General features: G+C 36.2%; 1 protein-coding gene across 1 annotated transcript in view; it reads right to left on the bottom strand.

Annotated features, from left to right (window-relative positions):
- Il1rapl2 (interleukin 1 receptor accessory protein like 2) overlaps positions 1-26,978 on the bottom strand; it is a 1,242,609-nt gene that overhangs the window by 15,046 nt on the left and 1,200,585 nt on the right. Inside the window, exons 8-9 of the mRNA XM_036175525.1 lie at positions 13,781-13,926; positions 5,438-5,581 (exon numbers count right to left, since the gene is read on the bottom strand). Of these exons, the coding sequence (XP_036031418.1) occupies positions 5,438-5,581; positions 13,781-13,926 (290 nt within the window). The remainder of the gene's footprint in view (positions 1-5,437; positions 5,582-13,780; positions 13,927-26,978) is intronic.

The following is a 26,978-nucleotide window of genomic DNA, read 5'->3' as shown; positions in this document are numbered from 1 at the left end:
TGGAGACTGTACTCAGCATATGCCATACCTCCAGTTGGTTAGTGTCATCATCTTCATATACAAAAAGCAGTTCATTACCAAATAGCAGAAACAGCAGCTGCTTTTTATACAAATACATTGCCTGTTAGTCTTGTTCAGCCAAGTAATTTGACACAACTTCCAAAAGAAGCATTTGTTTCAAAATATACCTCCTTCCAATATTGCCAAACTAGGTCTTCTCTTCACACGTTTAGTCATGGAGTTAACTGTACTTTGCAAGCATATTTTTACCCTCCGTTGCTGTACTGGATCAGAGCCAATCTCTCTAAAGTACAAATGTTTATGTTAATGAACACAGCTATTTGTTTTGTTAGCCTCCCCATATGTTTTAGTAGGAACATATCAGAAAAGTTGCTGTATGATCAAAATGCTCTTATTAAAGAAAATTATTTTAAAGTTAATTTAGTGAGTCCATGAATAACTATTAATGCTTATTAATACCAGTTTCTTGAAAACATTGATTTTGAAAGACTGGTAAGCATTTATTTCTAAAATACATCAACATTTTCCACTAAAACAGATCTGAATAGAATATAGTTAAAATTTTGTCATATGGTATCTTATAAAACAAGGTAGGCATTTACTTACTTACTTTATTAGTATTTTGGTCCTAGTGACTGGATGGGGTGTAAACTGCAGGCATAAAGCAAGAAACACATTTCCCTATTGTTGGAGTAGGTAGGATTCCCTGAGACTTCTAATATGAGACTTATGTTCAAATTCTTGTGCAATTCTACCCATTACTACCTCTGCAAGAAGAGACCTATGGTTATTGATGGTGCCTGAGATCCAGAGGAAAGCCAAACACACTTAAACATGCCTGAAAACTATACAAGGCTTCTAAACCTTGCTTAGATTTCTTGATTGCCTAGGAGCAGATGAACACAAAACAACGTCCTGGATAGTTGAGAAGATCTTTTGGCTTATAAATTGGACACATTCCACTGTTATACATAAAACTCTACTTGGAAGTGGAAATGTTCTCCAGCAATGCTAATGTAAGAACCTCCTGGAAATGCTAGCACCTCTGCCCTTGCTCCAATCAAGCACAGGATGCACCTGCAGGCCCCTAACTTTCTACAGCTGTAATTACTCACCTGGGACTCAAAGCTGCCGATGATGCACAGCTGGAAGAATAAAACAGTCCAAAGGACAAAAAGCTCTATTTCTAAGAGCAGAATATATTTTATTGTTCTTGGTAGATAGTATTGCCGTCTCAAACTCCATGTCAGGACATACCATTGTTTCCCGTCTCACAAACCAAACTAAACTGAACAACATATTACTTTACTCATCAATGATTTGTTGAGCATCTACTGTGTCCCTAACTCTCTTCAGTGGCTATATGACTCTATCATCTATCTACATTATGAGAAGGTTTGGACTCTTAGCCCACTGCTTATTCAGACTGTGGTGATTTACTCTCTGATTATGCTGAAACTCACATGTACCTGGTACTATCTTCACTTGCTTTACTATGCCCTAATATTATAGCTCAATACATACATGATCTTCTAGTAAATTATTTCTATATTTTCAAATATTGAATCAGTTATTAATAAGAATATCCATGTCTTTAGCATGTTAATACTTGAATATGTACCTGTAAAATCAGTCTTACTTAGAATTCTGGAAGGACATCACTTTCTGGAAAAATGGTGCTTTGGTTTCAGTTATGTCCCTACAAGGTGAATGAAAGGTGAAGGGCATATTGTAGCTGGCTGGAGCAGGAAAAGAGCTCTCAAAGCAACCATGTCAGATGTCTCAGAAACTTCAGGATGCCAGCTAGTGAGCCAGCAATGACTCAGATGCCATAGCTTTAAAAGGCACTTCAGCCTTATGTAGAGAGCCAAGAAATGTTCATGAATAGCCACAGCTGTTGCTTACAAAGAGGGACAAGATGAATAGAGTAAAAGCATCAACATGATGCAAATAAAGTTAACAGCCAGGCTTGACAATTGTTGGAAAACCAAGAGGCAGTTCAGTGACACCACTTTTCTAGACAACACTAATGAGTCTTCTGTACTAAATTATGCTGACTAAACTTATTTGAGGAACCAGAAAATAGAGAACAATGCAGACATGGCATTAAGGAGGAAGGCGGATGGCGCAGTAGTCATCAAAGCTATGCTGTTCCTAATGAAGAGAGAAGTTACAAAGACAACCAAACTATTTGTGGAGGAATTTTCTTGTTGCCACACCTGTCCTTCCATATTTTAAAATCTAATTTTAATGTTGTTCATCATCGGGGAGCCAGTCCTGTTTTTGCAGCCCAGTTCTCCTGTAGCTATACTGAACACAGTCCTAAGCTTCTAAAGGGAACATAACTCTATAACTTTGTTTATTATTGTATACCCAGTAGCGAATTCAGGACTTGTGTATATATAGTGTTGATCTGAATGGAGAGTATAAGAGAATCAGACTCTTAGATATTTATTGAAAAACTCATAGGTCAATTAAATAAAGTAATCTGTGGTGAGTGAAAATGAGAGGAATCAAAGCTTGTTGGATGAATTCTATTTTATATAACAAATCCTTTCCATAAAAACTATCATGAAATTCATATATGTGTATGTACATGTATGTATGTGCTTGTGTAGATTGCTTGTTTTGAAAGCCTGAGGGCCTAAGTTCAATACCCCTAAACCCATGTACAAACTATGTTTGTATTCCCAATGATGATAACATGGGAGAGGAGACATCCCTGGAAGCTAGGCTGAAGTTTCAGGCCAAAGAGAGACCATGTCTTAAAGAAAAAAAAGACCTGAGGGTCAACAAAAGACACTGTTCTATGATCTCCACATGTATGCTAAGTCTAGCACGCACTCACACAAACACATGTTCTCCCCTACATACATAAATGCAAATGCATATACAAAATTAAAAAAATAAAACCATAAATGTATGTATAATGTCACTGTCCTGGTTAGGTGTTTGTCAACTTGTCAAAATCTAGAGTTATTTGAGAACAGAAAACTTCAATTAAGAATATATCTCCACTATATTGGCCTGTGGATATTTTCTTGATTAATGATGGATGTGGGAAGGCCTGGTGCACTATGGGCAGTACCATTCCTGGGGAGGTGGTCTTGTAAGGAAGCAGGCTAAGTAGGCCATGAAGAACAAGCCAGTAGCAGCATTTCTCCATGGCCTTTGCTTCAGTTTCTGTCTCCAAGCTCTGGTCTTGAGTTCCTGCCTTGCCTGACATCCCTCCATGACAGATTGTGAACTGATACTTAAAAAATAAAACAAACTCTCTTCTCCTCAGGCTGCTTTTTGTCGTGGTTGTTTATTGTAGCAATAGAAAGCCTAAGACAGTCACTATGTATGTCTAAGTATAGTGTGTGTTATATGTAAACATAGTCAAAGAAAACACAAAGAAAAAGTATACAGAAAAAACTAAGTTCTATTGATGAGATGTTAGAATATATAAAATAAAAAATTTGGTAGCATATATAGCTGACATTGGCATCATATAATTTATGTTTCTAAAATGATGTTAAAAATCATTTACTCAGCACTTAAATTCAGTGGTTGAGAACTCTTGATGTACAAGTATTAGAACTTGAACTGGAATCTGAACACCCATGTAAAAATTCAGGCATGTAGTGTTGGTTGGGGTGGCAGAGGCAGGAAGATATCAGGAACTCCTAGGCTAGCCAAACTAGCCAAAATAGAGAGCTTCTAATTCAGTGAGAGACAGCATCTTAGAGAAGCCAGAGTGATAGATATCCTTCCCTGACCTCTGCATGTGTACACATTGGCACATGAAGTCACACATGCATATGCATACACTGTATATACAATGAAAATACTAAAAATAAAAATAAACTAATGAAATTCATTCATTCATCCTCAGCACACACTTCTTGACATTTTAGGATTTATTTAGGCCCATAAAGAGATTGTGTGCTCATGTAGAATATGAAACATTTAATTGTTACTTTGTAGTGGAGATCTTTGAAGTGACCCTCCACCTTTTCCCTAATCCATCAGTCTTATACTTGAGCATATAATTGTACAATTAAATTCTTATTCTTACTAGACATTTTTCATCAAATGGACCATCTTAGAACTAAAGATGCGAATAGATCCTTGTAAATACAATGATATTACCATGAATTTAGTCTTACATGTATAACCAACAACCAGTAAGTTACTAATGGTTATTGTGTACAGATGAAGACAGCAAATAATTAACATAGAGTAACCTAATAAATTGTATTGTCTTTTACTGAGATTAATAAGTTGCTCATAATTGTTACTCAAAGCAAATTGATCACAAGAGACTCTTTTTCATGTTCTTTCATATGGAACACATATGTTCTCTCCCTTCCTTCCCCCTCACATACACACACACACACAAACACACTCTTTCTCTCTTTCCTTCCTAGTATATACTTATATGTATAATATAAATTAGACGTTTAATTTCCAATATTAGAAACAAAATATAATTAATTACATTTTCATACATATAAACATGATTGGAATAAGCCCTTATTTCTCTTTGTGAAGATATTCTTGAATATCAGTGTGTATTATCTTAAATACATTGCTATAATTCCTGAGTAAATGCACAACCTGAAAAGTGCATTTTTCAAGAAATATTGGGCTAACTTACTGTGAAAACAACAGTCAACTAAGATCCACTTATACCAGTATTTGTGTAATAGCAACAATAATATCAAAATCATTTTTGGGGGGATCAGGAAGCAGATCCCAGATAGAAACTGATGCCTAGCTAAGTTCATCCACTAGCAATGGACTTTCTCCAGCTAGGCTGCAACTACTTCAGGTCTTACAACCTCTTAAATCACTCATACAAGCCAGGCTGAGTGTTCACACATATGAGTCTGTAGGGGTTGCCACATATTCAAACCGTAACAGACACATTCTAAATATGTAAGTTTGTGTACTTTTTTGAGCTGTTAAAAGAAAATGCCCATACTATAAAAATATTTTTGCATGTATGTTTGCTTTCTTTATGATAGCAATTGGTAAAAATGACCTGTATCTAAGTTTTAATTTTCTAGACGAAAACAACATGTAAATTTGTTTTTGTGTTCTACTAAGGGAAAGGGCTTTCATAGCAGTTGTTTGTCTCTAGATCAAGAAACATCTCACTAAGTTTTGTTTTATTTAAAAATTATGGTAAACATAGGAAGACTACATGAATGAGATTATTTTAAAATAATGCATTATACTCTTTATCTAGATTTGCCTATTTATGTTTTTTCTTCATAAACATTTTTCCCTAAATTATTTGAGAGTAAGTTGCACATGTCATAATTCTTTATCCCTAAATATTATAGTTTCTGTGTCCAAGAACAGAAATAGACTCTTACATGATCAATTATGCCTATTAATTAAGGTTGGGAAATAGGAGATGGCTTACCATCAGTAGTTTCATCACCTCCAAAACGCTGTCGGTAGAAGAGCATCAGTTCTATGTTGTAGCATTTGTAGACCACCACCAGCAGTATAAGTAGGAGAAAGATTGCTCCCAGGCCCCCTGCAAGCTCAATTTTGTATATTAAATCTGAAGTAAACAGAACAAAAGGAAAACATAATTAAATCAGCAACACTTGGAATTTCCCCAAATTTCTCTATGTAAGAGATCATTCTGCTTTTTCTTTTCAGACCATATTGTACATGACCAATTTATCTTGATATGTTAGTTAATAAAATTAACTATATTTGGAAGCTTTGAGGAATTTACTATTAAAGGTAGTAATTGTATAATAAAAGAAGTACTTAAATCCCAATTAAATTTGAAGACATAGCATTTTTGCATACATTTCCTTAATTGTTTATCAGGGAACTATTAAAGCTCCTTTATTTTGGATTCATGGATAATGTTCTGTTGCTTCTGTTAAAATATCTTGTTGGTTTAGCAAGATTATCTCCTGTACTTCTCAGGCCACCAGCCCTATTCTTCTACAGTAGAATAACATCATAAAATTACTTTCAGAATCAAATAAAATCTAATGAGTTAGCACGATTTAACTGTTCCACTTAACCTCAATAGAAAATAATCTAATACATGTTAAGCAGGGGGAATTAACTTACCCATTCCCCATACTTATTTGAATAAATTACTATAATATATTTGTGATATAATATACCCAGAGGAACAAAAATTGAATGAGAAATCTAGGTTAATCATTTAGCCTCTTTGGCCAACACCAATGTATGTTACACTTAAGCTTTTCCACTGAGGCATTCCTGGAACTCTGAGAGTTGGGATAATTAAATCAGCACATAATGGAATGAGACAATAATGTCTCCTAGGCTCAGAGAACAGTGGATTACCTTTAGCTTAATTAGTAATATTAACAATTCTAGAGAGATCACCAAAAAGGGAGAGAATCATGGAATTTGGTTAAATTATAGTCAAAGGATATTTTAGATTTTGAGTTCAGTGTTTTCCAAAGGAGATATGCTAAATCTGAGAGAGACCAGAAAAGAGAAATATTTTCTGCCAAGGGACAAGAACATCCACTGGTCTCACAATTAAATGGAAATTGCCAACAAGATTAGGTGCTCTCCATTTAATCTAATTCTGTAATCATCAAGCAAATACTCTATTACTAATTCAGCTTACCATGTAACTAGAAACTGGCAAGGGAAATGACATTTTATTTTGTGCATTAGTTGCTTCTGACTGTGGTTGGCATCAGTCATTTTCCCTGGGTAGGTTGATGCAAATTTCTGATTTGACTGTGACTCTTGAGAAACACAGACAACTTTTCTTTGGTAATGTTCCTTTTCTTTATAAAAGATTATTGCTTAAGAAAAGTAAGTCATGGTCAATGTAACAAAATCTATTTAGTATACTATATTTTATAAAATGGATTATTATATTCTGAAATGTGTGTGTGTGTGTGTGTGTGTGTGTGTGTGTACTTTACCCAGCCTATTATTTACTTTGTAAATAAGTTTGTATCACAAGAACTTTTAACCAAATTTACAGATACAGAATTTGAAACTCTATAGTTTAAGCCACTTAGGATAAGAATCTTGGTCTCCTAAATTCAAATTCAAAACTTTTTTTTAAATTCCACCACAGCATTATCCACTTTACCCTGGAAATGATAATGGAAATGTATCTCCATATTCTGCCATGGAAATCTTGGTGATATTTCCTCATACCATGTGACTTGTGGAGAATTTGGTTCAAATTATTTGAGCTCCAAAGAAAGAAGATATACTACAATTACTAGTAAGACTAAAATTATTTGAGGCAATTTCACATGCTATAGCCATGGAAAGAGGGGGCTCCTAGGGGTTCCACATGTGAAGGAAAGTAATACGATTTGTGGAGAATGAAGGAATGAAGTTTTACCAAGGAAGTAGGCATAGAGCTGGGCAAACAGAATACAGTTGACTGGGAAAATCATAGAGTGGAAATGGAAATAAATGCAACTCTCCTTTCTTGAAAGCAAAAGAAAGAATGATGGAAGTGGGAAGAGAATAGAGTTGTTGTGAAGAAAAAACTGTCTACAATGAACATTATGATGGGACTTGGTGAGCAGGTATGGGAAGTGTGTATCTCTGCCTTACCTACTAAAAGTGGAATTCAATTTGAAAGGAAGTTCCCACATTTTAGGCAAAAATAAAACCCCCTTTACACATTAATCATGCCTCTTGTCTTACAAACTGGTGTCCTAGGAACCACTGACTACCTCCGTCTAGGGCATAAAGCAATCTTGCAACTTATATTGGGAAGCAAATCACAATCTTCACTTGTTTCTTCACCACTTTTTATCAACAATACATTGCAAATGACCAGTGCTATGTTGGAAACAATAAATGTTTCTTTGTTATTCTGAAAAATCAACTTCTCTTTCAACTTACAGCCTTCATTGACTTTATTTAAACATTTGTTCCTGTTTTTACCACAATAATTGTTCAATTTATTCTGTAAATGTCTTGATGTTTCTCTTTTCTTTTGTTTATTACCCTCTTCCCCCTAGCCCCCCCCCCCTTCTTCTACTTTCTCTCTGGCCAGAACAGCTCTCAACTGTTTTCAAAGTTACTGAATGGAAATTTTCCCAAAAACTTCTATGTTATTTACAGAGTACAGTTGCTATTAGGTAGATGGAAAACTTCAGCAGCCAGACTAATTTGCGCTCCCAAGTAGCAGGCACCCATGTCAGCAGTAACTATATGGAAGAGAATTGTGGTGTGAAAAGTACCTTTGTGGTTTGGGGGTCCATTTCATAAAAATGTCTTTGAAAAATATTACATAATTGTGGCTGTATAAGTTGAAAACTGTGGACCTCAACTCTGAGACCCAACAAGTATTCTTTGATTCAGCCATGGCAGTCTTATTAAAAGAGAAACATCCATCCTATAATCAGAGGGTAAAACTGCCATCAACCAAATGACATGTGCCTTTTCTTTTGTCTTCTGTTTGCATTTGTCATTTTCTATCCCAGCAGAATCTATACTTCAAGACATTTCCTGACTGAGAACCAAAAGTCATTTAATCTGGTCTTTGACTTGTAAATACTTCCTAAGGATAACTATAACCAAGGAAGAAACTTTTGAGTGGTTACAACTTTTTGTAGGCACTCATTGTACACGTACAGTTCTTTTGTATCTTCTTAGTTTAAACCCATCTATTTCTTCAGTGTGAACACAAAAGTTAGACATAACTGTATGGGAAAAATAGCAAGTGACTCCAAGAGACAAAAGATGGTGTGTTTGTGTGTGTGTGAGTGTGTGTGTGTGTGTGTGTGTGTGTGTGTGTGTGTGTGTGTTTAAGCTTGCTTCTCTAACTTAAAAATTAGTGAATGAGTTTGGAGGTTGACCTGAGGATTTCTGCTGTGACCTGAATGTTAGCATCTTTTCAAAATACATGTTTGTTGATATAAGGATGTTGCTCAGTGGCTGTGCATTTTTTAGAGACCTGAGTTTGATACCCAGCATTAAACAAAACACTGTGTGTTGAGTTGGCTCCAATGTGTTACCATTAGGATTTGGGGCCTTCGGGATATAAGTAGCTCAAGAGGGTTCCATCATCATGAATGAAATAGTACTCCATTTATAGGCCATAGAGAATCTTCTTACTTCTTTTCCTCTGTGAAATCACAGAATTCACTGGAGGAATTTGTACTTACTAGACAGGGAATAGACTAGCACATCGATCTCTAGAATTGTAGTTGTCAAATCTGTGGGGTTTTATAAACTGTTCAGTTAAAGTTATTTTGTTATAGCAGCCAAATAGATTAATAAATAAATTATTGCTGACAATTAGGGTAGTTCTATAACAAATACCTACAGATGTGGAAGTAGCTTTGAAAATGGGTAATGAATGGGTAGAAGTTTAAGGAGATTTGATGTACATTGTGAATACAAAGAGCTTTATGGGAAAGAATGGGAAAGGTTCAAAAAAGATGAGGACTCCATGGAAAGGCTCAATTTAAAAAAATGAATAACCCAAAATGGTTCTGAGCAGGACATTGGTAGAAATATGACTGGTAAAGGCCACTTGATGGAAATAGGGATGAGGTCCTTACTAGATAAAAATCTATGAAGACCTAGATCTTGGATTTTTCTAGCCTCCAAAATGATGAAAAATATATTTCTGTTTATTATAAATTACACAATCCAACATAGCCTCTTACAATACTAAGAGAGCTTGCTATAGCATTGCAAGAGTCCAGGTGGAGTAGTAGGAAATGCTACAGGGAGGGTGAATGGGAGGAAGATGGAGGGGGAGGCAGAGGCAGAGAGGGAGAGGGCAAAGAAGAAGAAAAGAGATTGAGATTTAGTGTCATACCTATATTTTGTGGGAAAGGGAGTATATTCAGAGAGGTAGAACTACTTACCAGAATGTTTTTAGGTTAAGTTCATAATCTTGGTTCACAAGAGGGAAAAATCAGATGGATCTCTTATTACTTTATAGTCAGTTATACTTTCTGGTTTATAGTTCTTCAGAGGAAACAAAATGATAGGTGAATGTAGGAGCTTACAGTTAAAGGGTATAATAGTTTTGTAATTCCTGTCTACGTTCATTGGATATGTTGGAGGTGAATTTTCACTTTATAAAAGCCGTTTTAGGTTCAGGGAATGATTTGTCACAAGTTTCATCTCCATAAGGATGACTTAGGGGATTTTAAATATTTGACTTACATCCCATGAATAAGTCATTGTTTCATAAAACAAGATATACTTACATTCTAGGTGGAATTACCACAGCCAATGAGATAAGGCTCTATTGATAAAAATCTAACAGGTTTAAATATCAACTTTAAATGTTTATTTTTTTTCTTTTCTTTTTGTTTTTCGAGACAGGGTTTCTCTGTGTAGCTTTGGAGCCTGTCCTGGAACTCACTCTGTAGACCAGGTTGTCCTCGAACTCACAGAGATCCACTTGCCACTGCCTCCTGAGTGCTGGGATTAAAGGCATGAGCCACCACCACCTGGTGGTGTTTCTTAACACAAGATAAACTTAATCTGGTTTTTCAAAATCCAACAGGCTCAAAGACCAAATGAAGAAAAATTAACTACAACCTTTAGCAAAGCACAGTGAAAACTTTAACTTCCGCCTAGAAGAGTGATTTTATTGAAATGAAAAATGCTTTAAGAAAAAATGAATACTGTTGTCTATTAATTTAAAAAAATCATCTTTATCCTCTCAGTTTCACTTGAAAACTTTGAAGCTGTCCTATCCTGGGTCAAAATCTTCTAGAAGAGAATGATGGTTTGACCTTTAGGTAAAATGCATTTTATGTAGTTCATGTTTTAATTCTTTCTAATCGTCAACTCTCTTTTATTTTTCATATATGCTTGGACTTTACGACCTTTGACTTTTCACCTGCAAGCCTGAGTTAAAATCTTTAAAAATAAAAAAAAAAATGTCCTGAATTAACTGAGGGAAAACAGTCAAGACAAGTTAATAGATAAAATCTTGTTTTACAATCTCTTTTATCTTTTCTCTCACTACATTGTGCTAGTCATATATGAGGAGAGTTTCCATTCAACAAATACTTTTGAGCATTTATTATGTTTTATGTACTGTGTATATATCTGTCACTAACATAAGAAAAATCTCTATGCTTATGGAATGTACATCCTTGGGACAGGGAGAATGCAAGAAACAAATGTGCAAAGTAATATTCAATACTAATTCATATACTAGAAAGAAACAAACTTAGAGGGCACACAAAAGGAATGAATTATATTTTTATGAGGCGGCCAGGGAATGCCTACTGAGGAACTCACGTAAGAGGAGGCCTGTGTGATTGGAGGCAACCATGGGAACAGCTGGGGAAAATGTTCCAGTCAGAAGAAATCAACAAGAGATAAGGGTCTGAGATAGGACAATGCTTGATGAGCATGAGAAAATAAAAGGAGGCTAGCGAGTACTCCGTTTGATCTAGATGGTGGTAGAAAGTGAGATCAGCAATAAGAGCAGATTGTGCAATAGTACAAGTTTGGGGTTTGATTCAATTCATCTAAACTTGTATCTCCAATTCAGGTGGTGGCAGTGAAGCCGAGGAAGTTGTCAAAGTTGTGACAGCCATTGAAAGTTGAACCATGGGGTTTAGTGGTAGCCTAGATACAGTACATGAGTAGAGAAAACTAGAAGTGAAGGATGACTTTGACTATTTTGACCCAAACAACTAGCATGATGATGACAGAGATGAAGAAGAACAGAAGATCATGTGTATAGGCAGAAGAAATTAGGGATTCTGTTTGGGACAAGAGAAGCTTGATGTGACTAATGAATATATAAGTTATTGCATATTATTAAATAGGCAAATGGATATGTAAGTCTGGTCTTTGTGTGAGGTAAGAACAAGTAAATGGTAAGCAATGGGATAGAGATTGAATGGGAAGAAGCTGGAAAACCAGGGAATTTCAATTTATTTAAGTATAAGGAAAATGAGATTTAACGTTGTCAGTTATTAATAATTTTTGTCAAAGTTCTTTGCAGATGATATTTAGGGGAGTAGAGTTTTACAATGTCCTCATGTCCAGTTGCAGATTTCTAGAGTTTTAAGAACTGCCAGTTGTTGCTTTTACTTTTAAATAGAATAGATTTATTTTAAAACTCAGATTATATCTGTTCCCACTGGCTTAATTATAAGACCTTCCTTCATGGTTTTTTCCCCAAAGAAATTTTCACATTGAAATATATATGCTTTGTATAACTTTTGTTAAATGTTTATATTTCTTTCCATTCTTACTACCTCAGAGGTTTGAGGATGTCTGTTTTCTTTGTCTATTTCTCAATACCTATCATATGTCTGCTACACATGAATTCTCAATATTAAAAGAGTCTTGTAGTCATTTATTTAACCAAGATGCATTACAAGTGTCTATTAGTGGCAAACACTATCTAAGTTGCTTGAAGATGAAGTACAACAGCAAACCCTGGCCTGGAAAATCTTGGAACCAAGAATAAGACCCAAAAGGACAAGGACAAAGTGACTTTTGCCACAAGGTATGTACGCTTAGGTAAAGCCTGTGTTAATGTAGGAATGTATGCATATGAAAAATTACTAAATTTCATGTAATAAAGTACACTTTTTATATGGGATATATTTTATATCTAGTACATGTTTATTTAAACTGCTAACTTTGCAACATAGATATTGTTACTCCTATTTTACATATGAGGAGATTAGGGTTCCAAAATTCTAATCAGGCAAGTCACTTAGATTTCACCCAGGTGGATGAACCAGATCACCTGAACCTGGTGGCACTAACCTCCCTTTCCATGTTAGAACCCTTTATACACAAACACGCCTTTATTTTAAGACAGCATCAAGTCCAATCATGTGAGACATGGTGCTGCTGAGATAGAAGTGTCATTCTCAGATTAAGCACGCTTCCATGCTTCTTCTGGAGATTTCATCAGGCTATAGCTTTGGGTCTGGCAAGAAAATGGAAATTCCATCTTGGCCAGTAGATGTAACTAGTGATTTTGCTGATTGAATCTGTTCTATTGTTCTATTCTCCAAGCAACAAGTGGCCTGATTAAGAACATGTGTTATACTATATTTACAAACCCTTTCCCAGGTGATCACACAGACTCTTTAGTCTTTTTCTAATAATGGAGACTTCTGGTAAAGCATTTTAAGATGCTTCTTTGGCAGTGTCTAGTTTTAGCCCTTTTATACATTAATTTGGTTTCTTTTCTTTGCCCATCACAAACAATTCCACCCATTCTAGAACAAAGTATTAAGAGGGACTTTTCCAGAAATGCCAAAATACTTAGAAATATATCCACCCACTGAGGGTCTTTTAATAATATGTCCTGTCACAAAATATAACTTATGGTGTTTAAGACAATTTTTCTTATATGATATTACTAAGTACTTATGTTATATTTTATTCTGGAATTTAAAAATTATCTTTCAATCTGATAATATAATGTCTAACATTTCAACTAAGCACTATAAGAAGATGAAATACAGAGAAAATATTGAATGTCATTATATACCAAAATTTTATGTATCACTTAGAATTACAAACATGGCACATTTTATGTCAATTGAATTAATGTATAACCATACTTTATTTTTTATTGATTTTCTCATGCTATTGAAGGTCATGGGTTCTTTATTTTTGATAATATGCTCAACAAGAGAAATATTGCCCCTTAAAAAGACAACAATAGTTAAAGGAAGTTTTTAATTAAATGACAAAGTATGTCCAGAAAACGTATTTAGTAATTAATAGTAGTTAGTGAAGATGTAGTTGTGCTTATGAAAAAGAGTACCCTTTTTACGTAGTAGAACACTGGCATGTTTTCGTCCATTTCTGTTTTCCACATGGCAGGTATAATTAGCCAAGTCAGCTTCCACCACTGAGTCAAAGATGAGTGTCAATTCAACTTCTTTTTCTCCAAGATGCTCTTTGAGGAGCCTGAAAGAAAGACAGTAGACTTGGCTACATTGGTTTGAATGAGGCAAAAAGCAGTCATACAAAATCTGCAAGATGGTAAAATAGCACAACTGCCTGAGGACTCTGTTGGGTACCAAGTGCTCTGGTTAGATGTATGTGAGTGTATCAACTTTAGGAATAAAATGCAAAATGTGAAGAATAAATAAGGAATGATGTTAAGAATTTACTCATTAAAAAAGAAGCAACAATATGTGTTGTTGGTAGTATTTTTTACTCTGTTGTTCTTTGTTCTTTTGGCGGCATGCCACCCAGCTCCAAAATAAATACAGGGAAGCTTACTATTAATTATAAATGCCTGGCCTTAGCTTGGCTTATTTCTAGCCAGCTTTTCTTAACTTAATTTATCCTATCTACCTTTTGCCTCTGTAATTTTACCTTTCTTTTTCTTCTCTAATCTTATTTTCACTCTTACTCCATGGCTGACTGTGTGGGTGGGTGGCTGGCTCCTAGTATCTGACTTTTCTTGTTCCTTGATCTCTTTTCTCTCTTTTTCTCTTACTATTTATTCTCTCTGCATGCCAGTACGGCCTATCCTTTCTACTGCATCACTATTGGCTGTTCAGCTCTTTTTTAAACAAATCAGGTGTTTTTGGCAGGCAAAGTAACACAGCTTCACAGAGCTAAACAAATACAACATAAAAGAATGCAACATATTTTTGCATCATTAAACAAATGTTTCACAGCATGAACAAAAGTAACACATCTTAAAATAATATTCTACCACAAAAATGTCACTAGGATTTGATAGAGCATATAAGATTTGTGTCAAAAAGGAGGAAATATTGGTCTTAATATTCTAAATTGTGTTTGTGAAAACTAGTTGGATCTTTACATTATGACTCAATGGTAAAAATCTGTACAAGCATAGGTTGTATGCCAGAAGTTAAGCTTTATAAAGGTGTAAATAAGGGGACATTAAAAACTGTGAGTGTAAAGCTGGGCATAGTGGAACATGCCTTCAATCCCAGCTCTTGGGAGGCAGAGGAAAGTGGATCTCTGTGAGTTCGAAGCCAACCTGGTTTATAGAGTGAGTTCTAGGACAGACAGGACTGTTACACAGAGAAACCCTGTCTCAAAAACTACCAAACCTAACCAAAAGAAAAAACAAAATAACTAAACAGAAAGAGGAGCATACGAAAAAATAAATTGAAGGTACTTAGTGAATTTTAAACTCCAAATACTAGTAAGAATCTCAGTTTCTTTTCCCTTGCTTATTATCTAGGGAAAATTAAAGTGGGAGAAAATGGCTGTTCAGTTCTAGGATACCTGGCTAAATATACACATATATTAGTAAACATATAATATTTTATGTGGAAAATTAGAGGTGACAGAAATAATTTTTATCTTCTTTATAGGTGTATAATCATGATCACAGAGAAGACTTCTCTCATAGACTGACATTGATCACAAAGTCAAGCTGGGACATTACAAAGTCTTTTACTCAATTGGTACTACAATTTAATCCAAGTTTAAACTGGAAAGAATAAATATTACACTGAGTGTGAAGTTGGGATAGTAAAATGAATTAAAATAAGTGATTTGAAAAATAAAAACAATCACTGTCACACATAAAGGAATGTTATTAAATAGAAATATTTCATTATCCAAAGATAGAGTGTTCAGATTTTGGCTCCTCCCCAAACAATTGAATTTATGTTTATTAGCATTTAATATTAGTTTGGTTTACTCTCTTTATAGTTCTTCTTTGAGAGATGGAAAAGCTTTAAGTTTAGTTGGAAGAAGAGAGCTGCTAGAATCTGAGACTCCCCTCTACTGGTATCTGAAGCTCAAAGTAGGTTCTATGGTTTTTTTTAAAAAAAAAAAATGTTAAGAAAATTTCTATTCATTTTATATATCAATCTCAGATGGTACTGGGCTAGGTTCTACAGTTTTTAAACATTAACCCTGTTTCTGTTCCCTTCCATTATCCAAGGGTTGACAATGTAGCACATATAGGTCAAGTGAGTCTTCTATGACCTCTTACATTTATGTGTCTTTGAGATCCCATGTTACTCTTTGTCTTGATATTAACTGCTTTACTGACTGCCTGAAGCTCAAATTTCCCCATCTAACCTCTCTCGCAGCATACAGTTGGGAATTTATGATGTTTATGGTTTACATTGACTTTTGTTCTCTTTATTTTCTCCCTTCCCTTGGTAAATTCCACTGTATTCAATTGTGTTAGCATCGTGTAAACTACTGTGGAAGAAGCTCTCTTAGCTCCAGAAGTCTCAGAGGCACCACAGATTTCATTTGATTTAAAGTATCACATGGAGGGCAGCCACAGTCTCTGCCAGGCACGGGGCAGAAAGCTGATCTTGCTCCTTGCCATGAAACCTTTCCCTCCTCATCTCTAATGCAGTTTCCAAAAACAGATCTCCACAGGCTGCAGAAAGAATTTGGAGAGAGGATTGAAAAATGATCCTTCTTTATTCTATTAATATATATGAGGTGTCTTAATTATCAGCTCTTAAAAATCTCGAGGTGATTTGCTTTTTTGGAATTAAACAAGAGGTTGGTGTTTATGTCTACAATTCAGTTTGCCGAGCAGTCAAACTTTCCTACCAAATATTGATATATATAAAAATTCATCAATGATGCTTTTTAAACACCTAATAGATACCTAGCTCTGGGCTAGAGACTTTGTGTAAAAGAAATATAAACATTCTAAGGCTCAAACCTGATACACTAAGTTCTAAAATTTAAAGGAGAAGGCAAAATTTACACAATTGAAAAATTATAGAATGGATGAGGCCAAGAAGTGTTACCACCTCAACTGTGATAAGCATGGAATTTCAAAGCACACAGTATAAATTAGCTTTCAAAATAGACTTGCAACCGTGGCTAGCAAAGAGAAAAAAGAGGCTTCTTTCCAGGAGAAGATATTCCTTTTTGTAGAATGTGTGAGACTGATTCGTATGATTGATAGAGGTTACAGGTGAGGGTATCCTAGGATATACTTCAAATAATCTGAGAAGTACTTCATTCTAACAATAATAATGGAAATACTAAGAGCCATGTGAATTTTGAATTTGTTTTAAACAGTTTATTTTGGGTACAACTCATCACCAAAAATGTACAAAAGAATTGATAAGTTTGAACACATATCTTTCCATTGGAATTTTGGCCAGTAGACTCTGTTCTGGTTATTTTTTTGCTATGATAAAACACTCTGAACAAAATCAGCCTTTGGAAAGGGGAACAGTTTATTTGACTTAACTTTCAAATTACAGTAGATCATTGAGGAAAATCTCCAGGCATGAACCTAGAGGCAGGCATCATGGAGGACTGATATTTGCTGACTTCCTCTCTGGCTTGCTCCATGACTCATACTCAGCTAGTGTTCTTATACATTTCAGGCCATCTTCATAGGACTGGTAGCACTCACAGTGGGCTGAGCCCTCTCACATCAATCAAGACAATCTCTCACAGACACAGATGGCTATAGGCCAATTTAATCTGTACAATCCATCAATTATGATTTCTTTTTCCTAGATGACTCTAGGATGCATAAAGTAGACATTAAAAACTAACCAAGGGGAGTGCCTGGGGTTATAGCCAGAGAGGAAACCGCCCTTGGGTCCCACCGCTGGACACAGGCCACTCCAGGAGGAACTGACCAACTTGGCCCCAGTTTCCTGACAATTGGCAGGCCCTGCGGGAAGGCTACCCCTTTCCAAGACTGCAGGCAGACACCGCAGTCTACACACCCTGCCCCCACAACCATCTGCTGGAGACCCCAGCCACTTCCTGAGAATCAGAGACCAGCCCCAAGCTTCCATCCTGCCCTGGAACTCCCATCTGGACCAGAGACCAGAGGAACTCCCATCTGGACAAGAGGAGCTCCCATCTGGACAAAATAAGGAGACATCAGGGAATTCCTGAGACTCAGAGGCCAGCCACCCGAATTCTATCCAGCCTGCACTCTCATCTGGACCAGCGCTCCCATCTGGCCCAGAGCTTCCATCTGGACCAGAGAGAAGCTCCCTAAATCTGTCAACTCCCTCTGGACCAAGTACACTGATAAGACCAAGAATGAACACAAGAGGAGATGGGCAGATGTCAAGGCAGAAGTATATACAACAAAATAAAGAGCAATACAGCATCACCAAAACCTAGCCCTTCTCCAACAGCTAGACCTGAACATCACGGAATGGAAGAAGAAGAAGAAAACAACCTTATAAGTAACATCATGAAGAGGCTAGAGCCGTATATAGAAGAAATCAAAAAGAAAGTGGAGGAACAAACAAAAAATGGGAAGAACGCTGTAAAAAACTAGAGGAAAGGACAATTAAAGCAGAAGAAAACAATAAATCCATGAATGAAAATCATGAAAAAGCAAGGGAAAGAGTCCAAGACCTGAAGAGGGAAATAGAAAAAATGAAGAAGACACTAGCAGAAGGAATGTTGGAAATAGAAAATCTGAGTAAACAAACAGGAACTTCAGAGGCAAGTATAACCAACAGAATGTAAGAGATGGAAGAGAGGATCTCTGGTGTTGAAGATACGGTAGAAGAAATAGATTCATCAGTCAAAGAAAACACTAAAACCAACAAAGTCATGACCCAAAATGTCCAAGAAATTTGGGAGACCATGAAAAGACAAAACCTACGAATAATAGGGATAGAGCAAGGAGAAGAATACCAACTCAAAGGCAGAGAAAATATATTTAACAAGATCATAGAAGAAAACTTTCCCAACTTAAAGAAGGAAATGCCTATAAAGATACAAGAAGCGTATAGAACACAAAACTGACTAGACCCCCCAAAAAAGTCCCCTCGCCACATACTAATTAAACAACTAAACTACAGAATAAAGAAAGAATATTAAGGGCAGCAAAGGAAAAAGGCCAAGTGACTTATAAAGGCAAACCCATCAGAATAACACCCGATTTCTCAATGGAGACTTTGAAAGCCAAAAGGACCTGGACAGATATAATGCAAAAACTAAGAGACCATGGATGCCAGCCTAGACTAATATACCCAGCAAAACTTTCAATCATCATACATGGAGTGAACAAGATCTTCCAAGACAAAACCAGATTTAAACAATACCTATGCATAAACCCAGCCCTACAGAAAGCACTAGAAGGAAAATTCCAACCTAAGGAAGGCAGATACACCCATGAAAACATAGGCAATAGATAACACCACAGCAGTAAACCCCAAAGAAGAGAAGTACACACACACTTCCACCAAAAAATAAAAATAACAACAGGAACGAACAATCACTGGTCATTAATATCCCTAAATATCAATGGAATTAATTCACCTATAAAAAGACACAGAATAACAGAATGGATACGAAAACAGGACCCATCTTTCTGCTGCATACAAGAAACACACCTCAAATTCAAAGACAGACACCTCCTAAGAATAAAAGGCTGGAAAAAGACTTTCCAATCAAAGGGTCTTAAGAAGCAAGCTGGTGTAGCCATCCTAATATCCAACAAAATAGACTTCAAACTAAAATCAATCAAAAGAGATGATGAAGGACATTACATACTCATCGTAGGAAAGATCCACCAAGATGAAGTTTCAATTCTGAACATTTATGCCCCAAACACAGGGGCACGCACATATGTAAAACAAACATTACTAAAGCTTAAATCACATATAAAACCCCATACATTAATAGTGGGAGACTTCAACACCCCACTTTCACATCTGGACAGATCAGCCAAATCGAAACTTAACAGAGACATAATGGAATGAACTGATGTTATGGCTCAAGTGGACTTAATCGATATCTACAGAACATTCTACCCAAACAAAAAAGAATATACCTTCTTCTCAGCACCCCATGGAACCTTCTCTAAAATCGATCACATACTTGGCCACAAAACAAATCTCAACAGATACAAAACAATTTGAATAAACCCCTGTGTTCTATCAGACCACCATGGTTTAAAGTTAGATTTCAACAACAGAAAAAACTACAGAAATCCTACAATCTCATGGAAACTGAATAATGCTCAACTGAATCACCAATGGGTTAAGGAAGAAATAAAGAAAGAAATTAAAGACTTCCTAGGGATCAATGAAAATGAATACACCACATACCCAAACTTATGAGATACTATGAAAGCAGTGCTAAGAGGGAATTTCATAGCACTGAATGCCACATAAAGAAGCTGGAGAAATCTCAAGCTAGTCAATTGACAGCACACCTGAAAGCTCTTGAACAGGAAGAATCAAAGTCTCCCAGGAGGAACAGATGCCAGGAAATTATCAAATTGAGAGCTGAAATCAATAAAATAGAAATGAAGAGAACAATACAAAGGATTAATGAAAAAAAAGGTTGGTTCTTTGAGAAGATCAACAAGATAGACAAGCCCTTATCCAAACTAACCAAAAGAGAGAGACAGAGAGAGCATCCAAATTAACAAAATCAAAAATGAAAAGGGCGACATAACAACAGACAATGAGGAAATCCAGAGAATCATCAGGTCATACTTCAAAAACCTCTACTCCACAAATGCGGAAAATCTACAAGAAATGGATAATTTTCTGGATAGGTACCACATACCTAAGTTAAATCAAGACCAGATAAACCATTTAAATAGTCCAATAAACCCTAAGGAAATAGAATCAGTCATTAAAAGTCTCACAACCAAAAAAAGCCCTGGACCTTATGGTTTCACTGCAGAATTCTACCAGATCTTCAAAGAAGACTTAATACCAATACTCTTTAAATTGTTCCACACAATAGAAGCAGAAGGTATATTACAAAACTCCTTTTATGAGGCTACAATTACCCTGATTCCTAAACCAAACAAAGATGCAACAAAGAAAGAGAACTACAGACTGATCTCACTCATGAAAATTGATGCAAAAATACTCAATAAACTTCTAGCAAACACATCCAAGAACACATCAAAACAATTATCCACCATGATCAAGTAGGCTTCATACCAGGGATGCAAGGGTGGTTCAACATACAAAAGTCCGTCAATGTAATACACCATATAAACAAACTCAAAGAAAAAAATCATATGATCATCTCACTAGATGCAGAAAAGGCATTTGACAAAATCCAACACCCCTTCATGATAAAGGTCTTGGAGCTATCAGGAATACAGGGAACATACCTAAACATAATAAAGGCAACCTACAGCAAGCCAACAGCCAACATCAAATTAAATGGAGAGAAACTCAAAGCAATACCACTAAAATCAGGAACAAGGCAAGGCTGTCCCCTCTCCCCCTACTTATTCAATATAGTACTTGAAGTTCTAGCCAAAGCTATAAGACAACATAAAGAGTTTAAGGGGATACAAATTGGAAAGGAAGAAGTCAAGCTTTCCCTATTTGCAGATGACATGATAGTATACATGAGTGACCCCAAAAATTCAACCAAGGAACTAATACAGCTAATAAAAACCTTCAGCAACATAGCAGGATACAAGATCAACTAAAAAAAATCTTTAGTCCTTCTATATACAATAGACAAACAGGCTGAGAAGGAAATCAGAGATACATCACCCTTTACAAATGATATAAAACACCTTGGGGTTACTCTAACTAAGCATGTGAAGGACCTATATGACAAGAACTTTATGTCCCTGAAAAAAGAAATTGAAGAACTTAAATCCACCTCAAAATAAATCCAGCTACTCTGAACCTGATAGTAGAGAAAGTAGGAAGTACTCTTGAACACATGGGCACCGGAAATCACTTTCTAAATATAACACCAGTAGCACAGACACTGAGAGAAACAATCAATCGATGGGACCTGTTGAAACTGAGAAGCTTTTGTAGAGCAAAGGACAAGGTCAACAAGACAAAGTGACAGCCTACAGAATGGGTAAAGGTCTTCAGCAACCCCACATCTGACAGAGGGCTGATATCCAGAATATATAAAGAACTCAAGAAATTAGACATCAAAATGCCCAACAGTCCATTTAAGAAATGGGCTATAGAACTAAACAGAGAATTCTCAACAGAGGAAGATCAAATGGCTGAAAGACATTTAATGAATTTCTCAACATCCCTAATTATCTGGGAAATGCAAATCAAAACAACTCTGAGATATTACCTTACACCTGTCAGAATGGCTAAGATCAAAAGCACAGAAGACAGCTTATGCTGGAGAGGATGTGGAGCAAGGGGAACTCTCCTCCACTGCTGGTGGGAATGTAAGCTTGTACAGCCACTTTGGAAATCAATATGGTGCTTCCTTAGAAAATTGGGAATCCATCTCCCCCAAGACCCAGCTATAGCACTCTTGGGCATATACCCAAGGAATGCTCAATCATACCACAAGGCCTTTGCTCAGCTATGTTTGTATCAGCTTTGTTTGTAATAGCCAGAACCTGGAAACAACCTAGATGCCCTTCAACAGAAGAATGGATAAAGAAAATATGGTACATATACACAATGGAGTACTACTCAGCAAAGAAAAACAATGACATCATGAGATTTGCAGGCAAATGGATGGATCTAGAAAAAATCATCCTGCATGAGGTAACCCAGACTCAGAAGGACAAGCACGGTATGTACTCACTCATAGGAAGATAGTAGATGTAAAACAAAGATGACTAGACTGCTATACAACTTCAGGGAGCCTACCTAGAAAACGGGACCATAGGAAAGACCCAAGGATCACCCAATGACAGAGAAATGGATGAGATCTACATGAACAACCTGGATAATAGTGGGAGTAATGAAGGGCAAGATTTGAGGGAAAGAAAGCTTAGGGGAGCAGGAGATCCCAGCTGGATCAAGAACAGAAAGGGAGAATGAGGAATAACAGACCATGATAAATGAAGACCACATGAGAACAGGAATAGGCAGAGTGCTGGAGAGGTCCCCAGAAATCCACAATGATATATCCTCTGTAGTCTGGTGGCAATGGTCGAGAGAAAGCCTGATCTGACCTAGTCTGGTGATCAGATGGCCGAACACCCTAACAATCGTCTTGGAACTCTCATCCAGTAACTGATGGATGTGGATGCAGAGATCTTCAGCCAGGCCCCAGGTGGAACTCCAGGTGTCCAACTGTCAAGAAAGAGGAGGGACTGCAAGAGCGTGAATTGTTGAATCCAAGATTGCAATAAGCACAGGGACAAATAGCCAAACAAATGGAAGCACATGAATTATGAACCAAATCCAGCCCCCAGCTGGATCAGGCTCTCTGGATAAGTGAGACCATTGAATAGCTTGATCTGTTTGGGAGGCACCCAGTCTGTTGGACCAGGATCTGTCCTTAGTGCATGAGCTGGCTGTTTGGAACCTTGGGCTTACACAGGGACACTTTGCTCAGTCTGGAAGGAGGTGACAGGATCTGCCTGTATTGAATCCACCAGGTTTAAATGAATCCCCATGGATGCCTTGGTCCTGGAGGACATGGGAATGGAGGGGAGGGGCTAGGGGTAAGTCAGAGTGGGTTTGCGAGGGGGGAGGACAGCGGAACCCATGGCTGATGTATAAAATTCAAAACACATAATAATAAAGAAAAAAGAAACAAAAAATCCTAACCAAGGTAGAGTCCAAGAACTAGCATTTAAGGCAAGCTATATGAAGAAGTAATATTAGAAAAAAATAGAGATTAATTCAGGTGAAAGTAAAACCACAACTTAAAAAAATTATAGCTACAATATGTTATTAGAAGTATGACTAGAGTAGCTATGGTGAGAACTCAGTTAGTAAAATGCTTGCTACATTGTGAGCATGAAGACCCAAGTTCACTTTCCTAGCACTCAAGTAAAGGCAAAACAATCAATATATATATATCAAGCGCTGGACATAGGAGTGTCCCTGGGACTTGTTAGCCAGGTAATGTGCTGAATTAGTGAACTCAAGATTCAGCAAGAGACATTGTCTCAAAATTAAGGTATATAGACATCTTGGTTACAGGACATAGAAAAATAACCTTGAATTGGCCAGGAATCTCTGTGTTGGCTAACTTTCAAATTGCTGTACATTGCTATGAAGGCTTATGTGGAAGAAAAGACATCAATGGTCTTACCCAGCATTGTACCCTGCATATTATGATAATGACATTCAATGCAAGATGTGCAATAGTGGCATTACTGTTTACAGGGGTAACCAAACAATCTCTTGATTGGATTTGAGGCCTGTTCCCCAAAAGAGAGCCTGGTACTTTAAACAAGATCATAAAACATAGTTAACAAAGCCATGGGACTTAAGGGAGAACCTACTGTTGTTGTTTTACTGAAAAGTCATGTTGCCAAACTTAATTATAAATATTCATGTTACATCCATAGGTTCGTGCTGCTTTCAGCCAGTGAAAGAAGCTTCTTATTGCAAGGTGTAATGGCTAATGAAGAGACTCAAATCTATTCTAAGTACCGAGAATAAATCACTTTGCATTCTCAGCCATAAATAGAACATCAATAATACATCTAGAAGTCTCAGAGAACATCAAAGAAGAGGGGATAGTAGAAAAATGTAAGAGCTAGAGGACAGGGAGGAGAGATGTGAAATGCTCTCCTCTGGGCATGACATGACTGTTGCACACTTGACCTCAGAGCAGCTGTAGTTATCAATGCAAGACCTATACAAGATCAAACCAGTTAAAAATTTCAACATGAAGTAGGGAGAGGATCCCAATGCCCCATCCCTAGCTGAGGAGACAAATGGCAAATGATGGCTGCTGAGGGAAGGCAAGACACTTATCTTTGGTGGGAGTGATCATTGGTAGGTTGCCCAAGATACAGTATACCTGAGCACACAGGCAGCAGTAATTAGATTTAGTGGGTTATAAAAATAAAGGCATGAGTTGGTACAAAGACGGTAGATATGCTGAGGGTGACTGGGGGAGCTAGAGGAAAGGTATGGGGGTTGAATATGATGAAGATACATTATATTCATATATGAAATTTGAAAAACAAGATACAGAAGCAATTGAGGAGGATACTTTTCATCAACCTCTGGCCCCCACATACACATATCCATATGGACACATAACTGTACATACCTGTGCACATATATTCCTACATATACATTACCCACAAAACAAAAAACACTGTATTAATAAAAAGAATATGGCAATTGTGTCACACAAAGACACACACACACATACACACACACACACAGTGAGAGTGGGAGCAAGAGTGAGCAAGAATGAGAGAGAAATATTGAGAGAACTGAGCAAATGAAAATTTACCAACACCTCTTATAAATTGGACTCTTGTCCCCTAATACTAATGATTTTAGCACACTCAGATCAGAATCCTAATTTAAAGTGGTTATTATTGTAGATGAAATACTAATAAGAACATTTAAAGTGTAAATAATGCAATATACACATGCACTGGGACATTCCATCTATATAATTTTATAACTAAGTGTATCAGCTAAAACTAATTGAAAACTTAAATTGTATTTATATTTAGGCTTACAATACTCTGAACCTATGAGTTAAAAATTTTTGCACATAGGTATAGGCGGACTTCACACTTTGTGAGTTTTGCCTTCAGGGGCAGTGCTAGTTTTCAAGGTCAAGTTCAGATAATGATCCTTCATTCTTCTGGCAAGTTGAAAGCAAAAAATATTCATTTAAAAATGAGCCCAGAACACTCTGTTCTTCTTTTTCAAAGTCCATCTTCAAAGGAAACTAGTTTCTCAGATTCTGAAAAAAATAGGATTTAGCAAAGCATAACAACTACCTGGGCAAAAAGAACTACCCATCTTGATACTCCTCTAGTTTTCTTGTTTCATCTGAATATGGTGACAATGGAAAACACTTAGAAAAGTGAAAGTTTGTGGGTATGGGGTTATTTAAAGCCTGAGAGCTCATCATATAATTTTGTAATGCTTACCATCATATCAATCAGGCCAGGAAGTAGGAATGTGAAATATTCTAAGATACCAGAAGTCTCTAAGAGTGGCTATGTTGTTATGTTTAAGTAGGCTATAAATGGTTATACATGGCTATGAATGTTTATTGTAAATTATTTGGCTATAAATAAATTTTACAGTATAATGATGTACTAAAATAAAGATAAATTGGAATAATGTGAAATAATCAGTCAAAAGCAGAGAAAGCAGAAAAGTTGGGAGACAGAAGAAACAAAGAACAAGTCTAACAGATAGAAAGTGATAAATATATGGTTGATGTTTAGAGTTCTACAATAATAACCACTGTAAATCTAAGTGAGCTGTTTGTGTTCATTGAAGACTCACTGACAAAGTAGTTTAGAAGGCCAAAATGGATGCTTTCTATAAGAAATTCACTTTAAATATATATAGAGAGACAAATGAAAAGTAGCATATGAAGATAAGTGAACTGTTTATGTTATTTGAAGTCATTGACAAAGTTGTTTAGAAGGCCAAAAAAGATATTTTCTATATTTACTTTAAATATAAAGACAGAAACAGATGAAAAGTAAAAGGATGCCAAAAAGTCTGCAATGTTAAAATTCGAAATGCTGCAGCAAGCATCTTAATTTTGTGCAAAGATGACTTTAAAGGAAAAAAGTGTGAATAAAGAGGTGATTTGATGGGGAAGGGCCCTTTCTGAAACCATATATAAAAACCACTGATAAACTCACAAAATATCTGAAGCAAAAACTGATGGTACTACAAAGAGTAACAGATGAACTCAATATTATAGTTGAAGACTTCAACATTGATTTAGCAACAATTAACAGATTCAGTGGGTAGAAAAGCAGTAAGGCTATAGATGAAATGATCAGCCTCAATATTAAACAAGCTAAAATAGCCTTCTATAGAAGATATCTCAGTGTAACAACAGAATCCCTACATTTCTCAAGTTCACATAAATCACTCACAAAACAAAGCAACTTAATAAACTACTTAGCAAATCCAGCATAATATAAATTATGGTCTTGGGACATAATAAAATTTAATTGGAAATCAACAACAGAGTGATACCTACAAAATCTTAACCAAATATTTGGAGGTTAAGAAATGCACTTCCCTAATGGGTTGTCCAATACTGAGTAGATTGTCTTGGAAACACACACACGCAGGTAATACTGAATTGACTCTAAAACTGGTGTTTATACAGTTAATCATTTATGTGTA

The sequence above is a fragment of the Onychomys torridus genome, chromosome X (assembly GCF_903995425.1).
Source record: "Onychomys torridus chromosome X, mOncTor1.1, whole genome shotgun sequence".
Classification (NCBI taxonomy): domain Eukaryota; kingdom Metazoa; phylum Chordata; class Mammalia; order Rodentia; family Cricetidae; genus Onychomys; species Onychomys torridus.
Note: the sequence above shows the minus strand (reverse complement) of the source record. Positions and strands in the feature narration are given on the sequence as shown.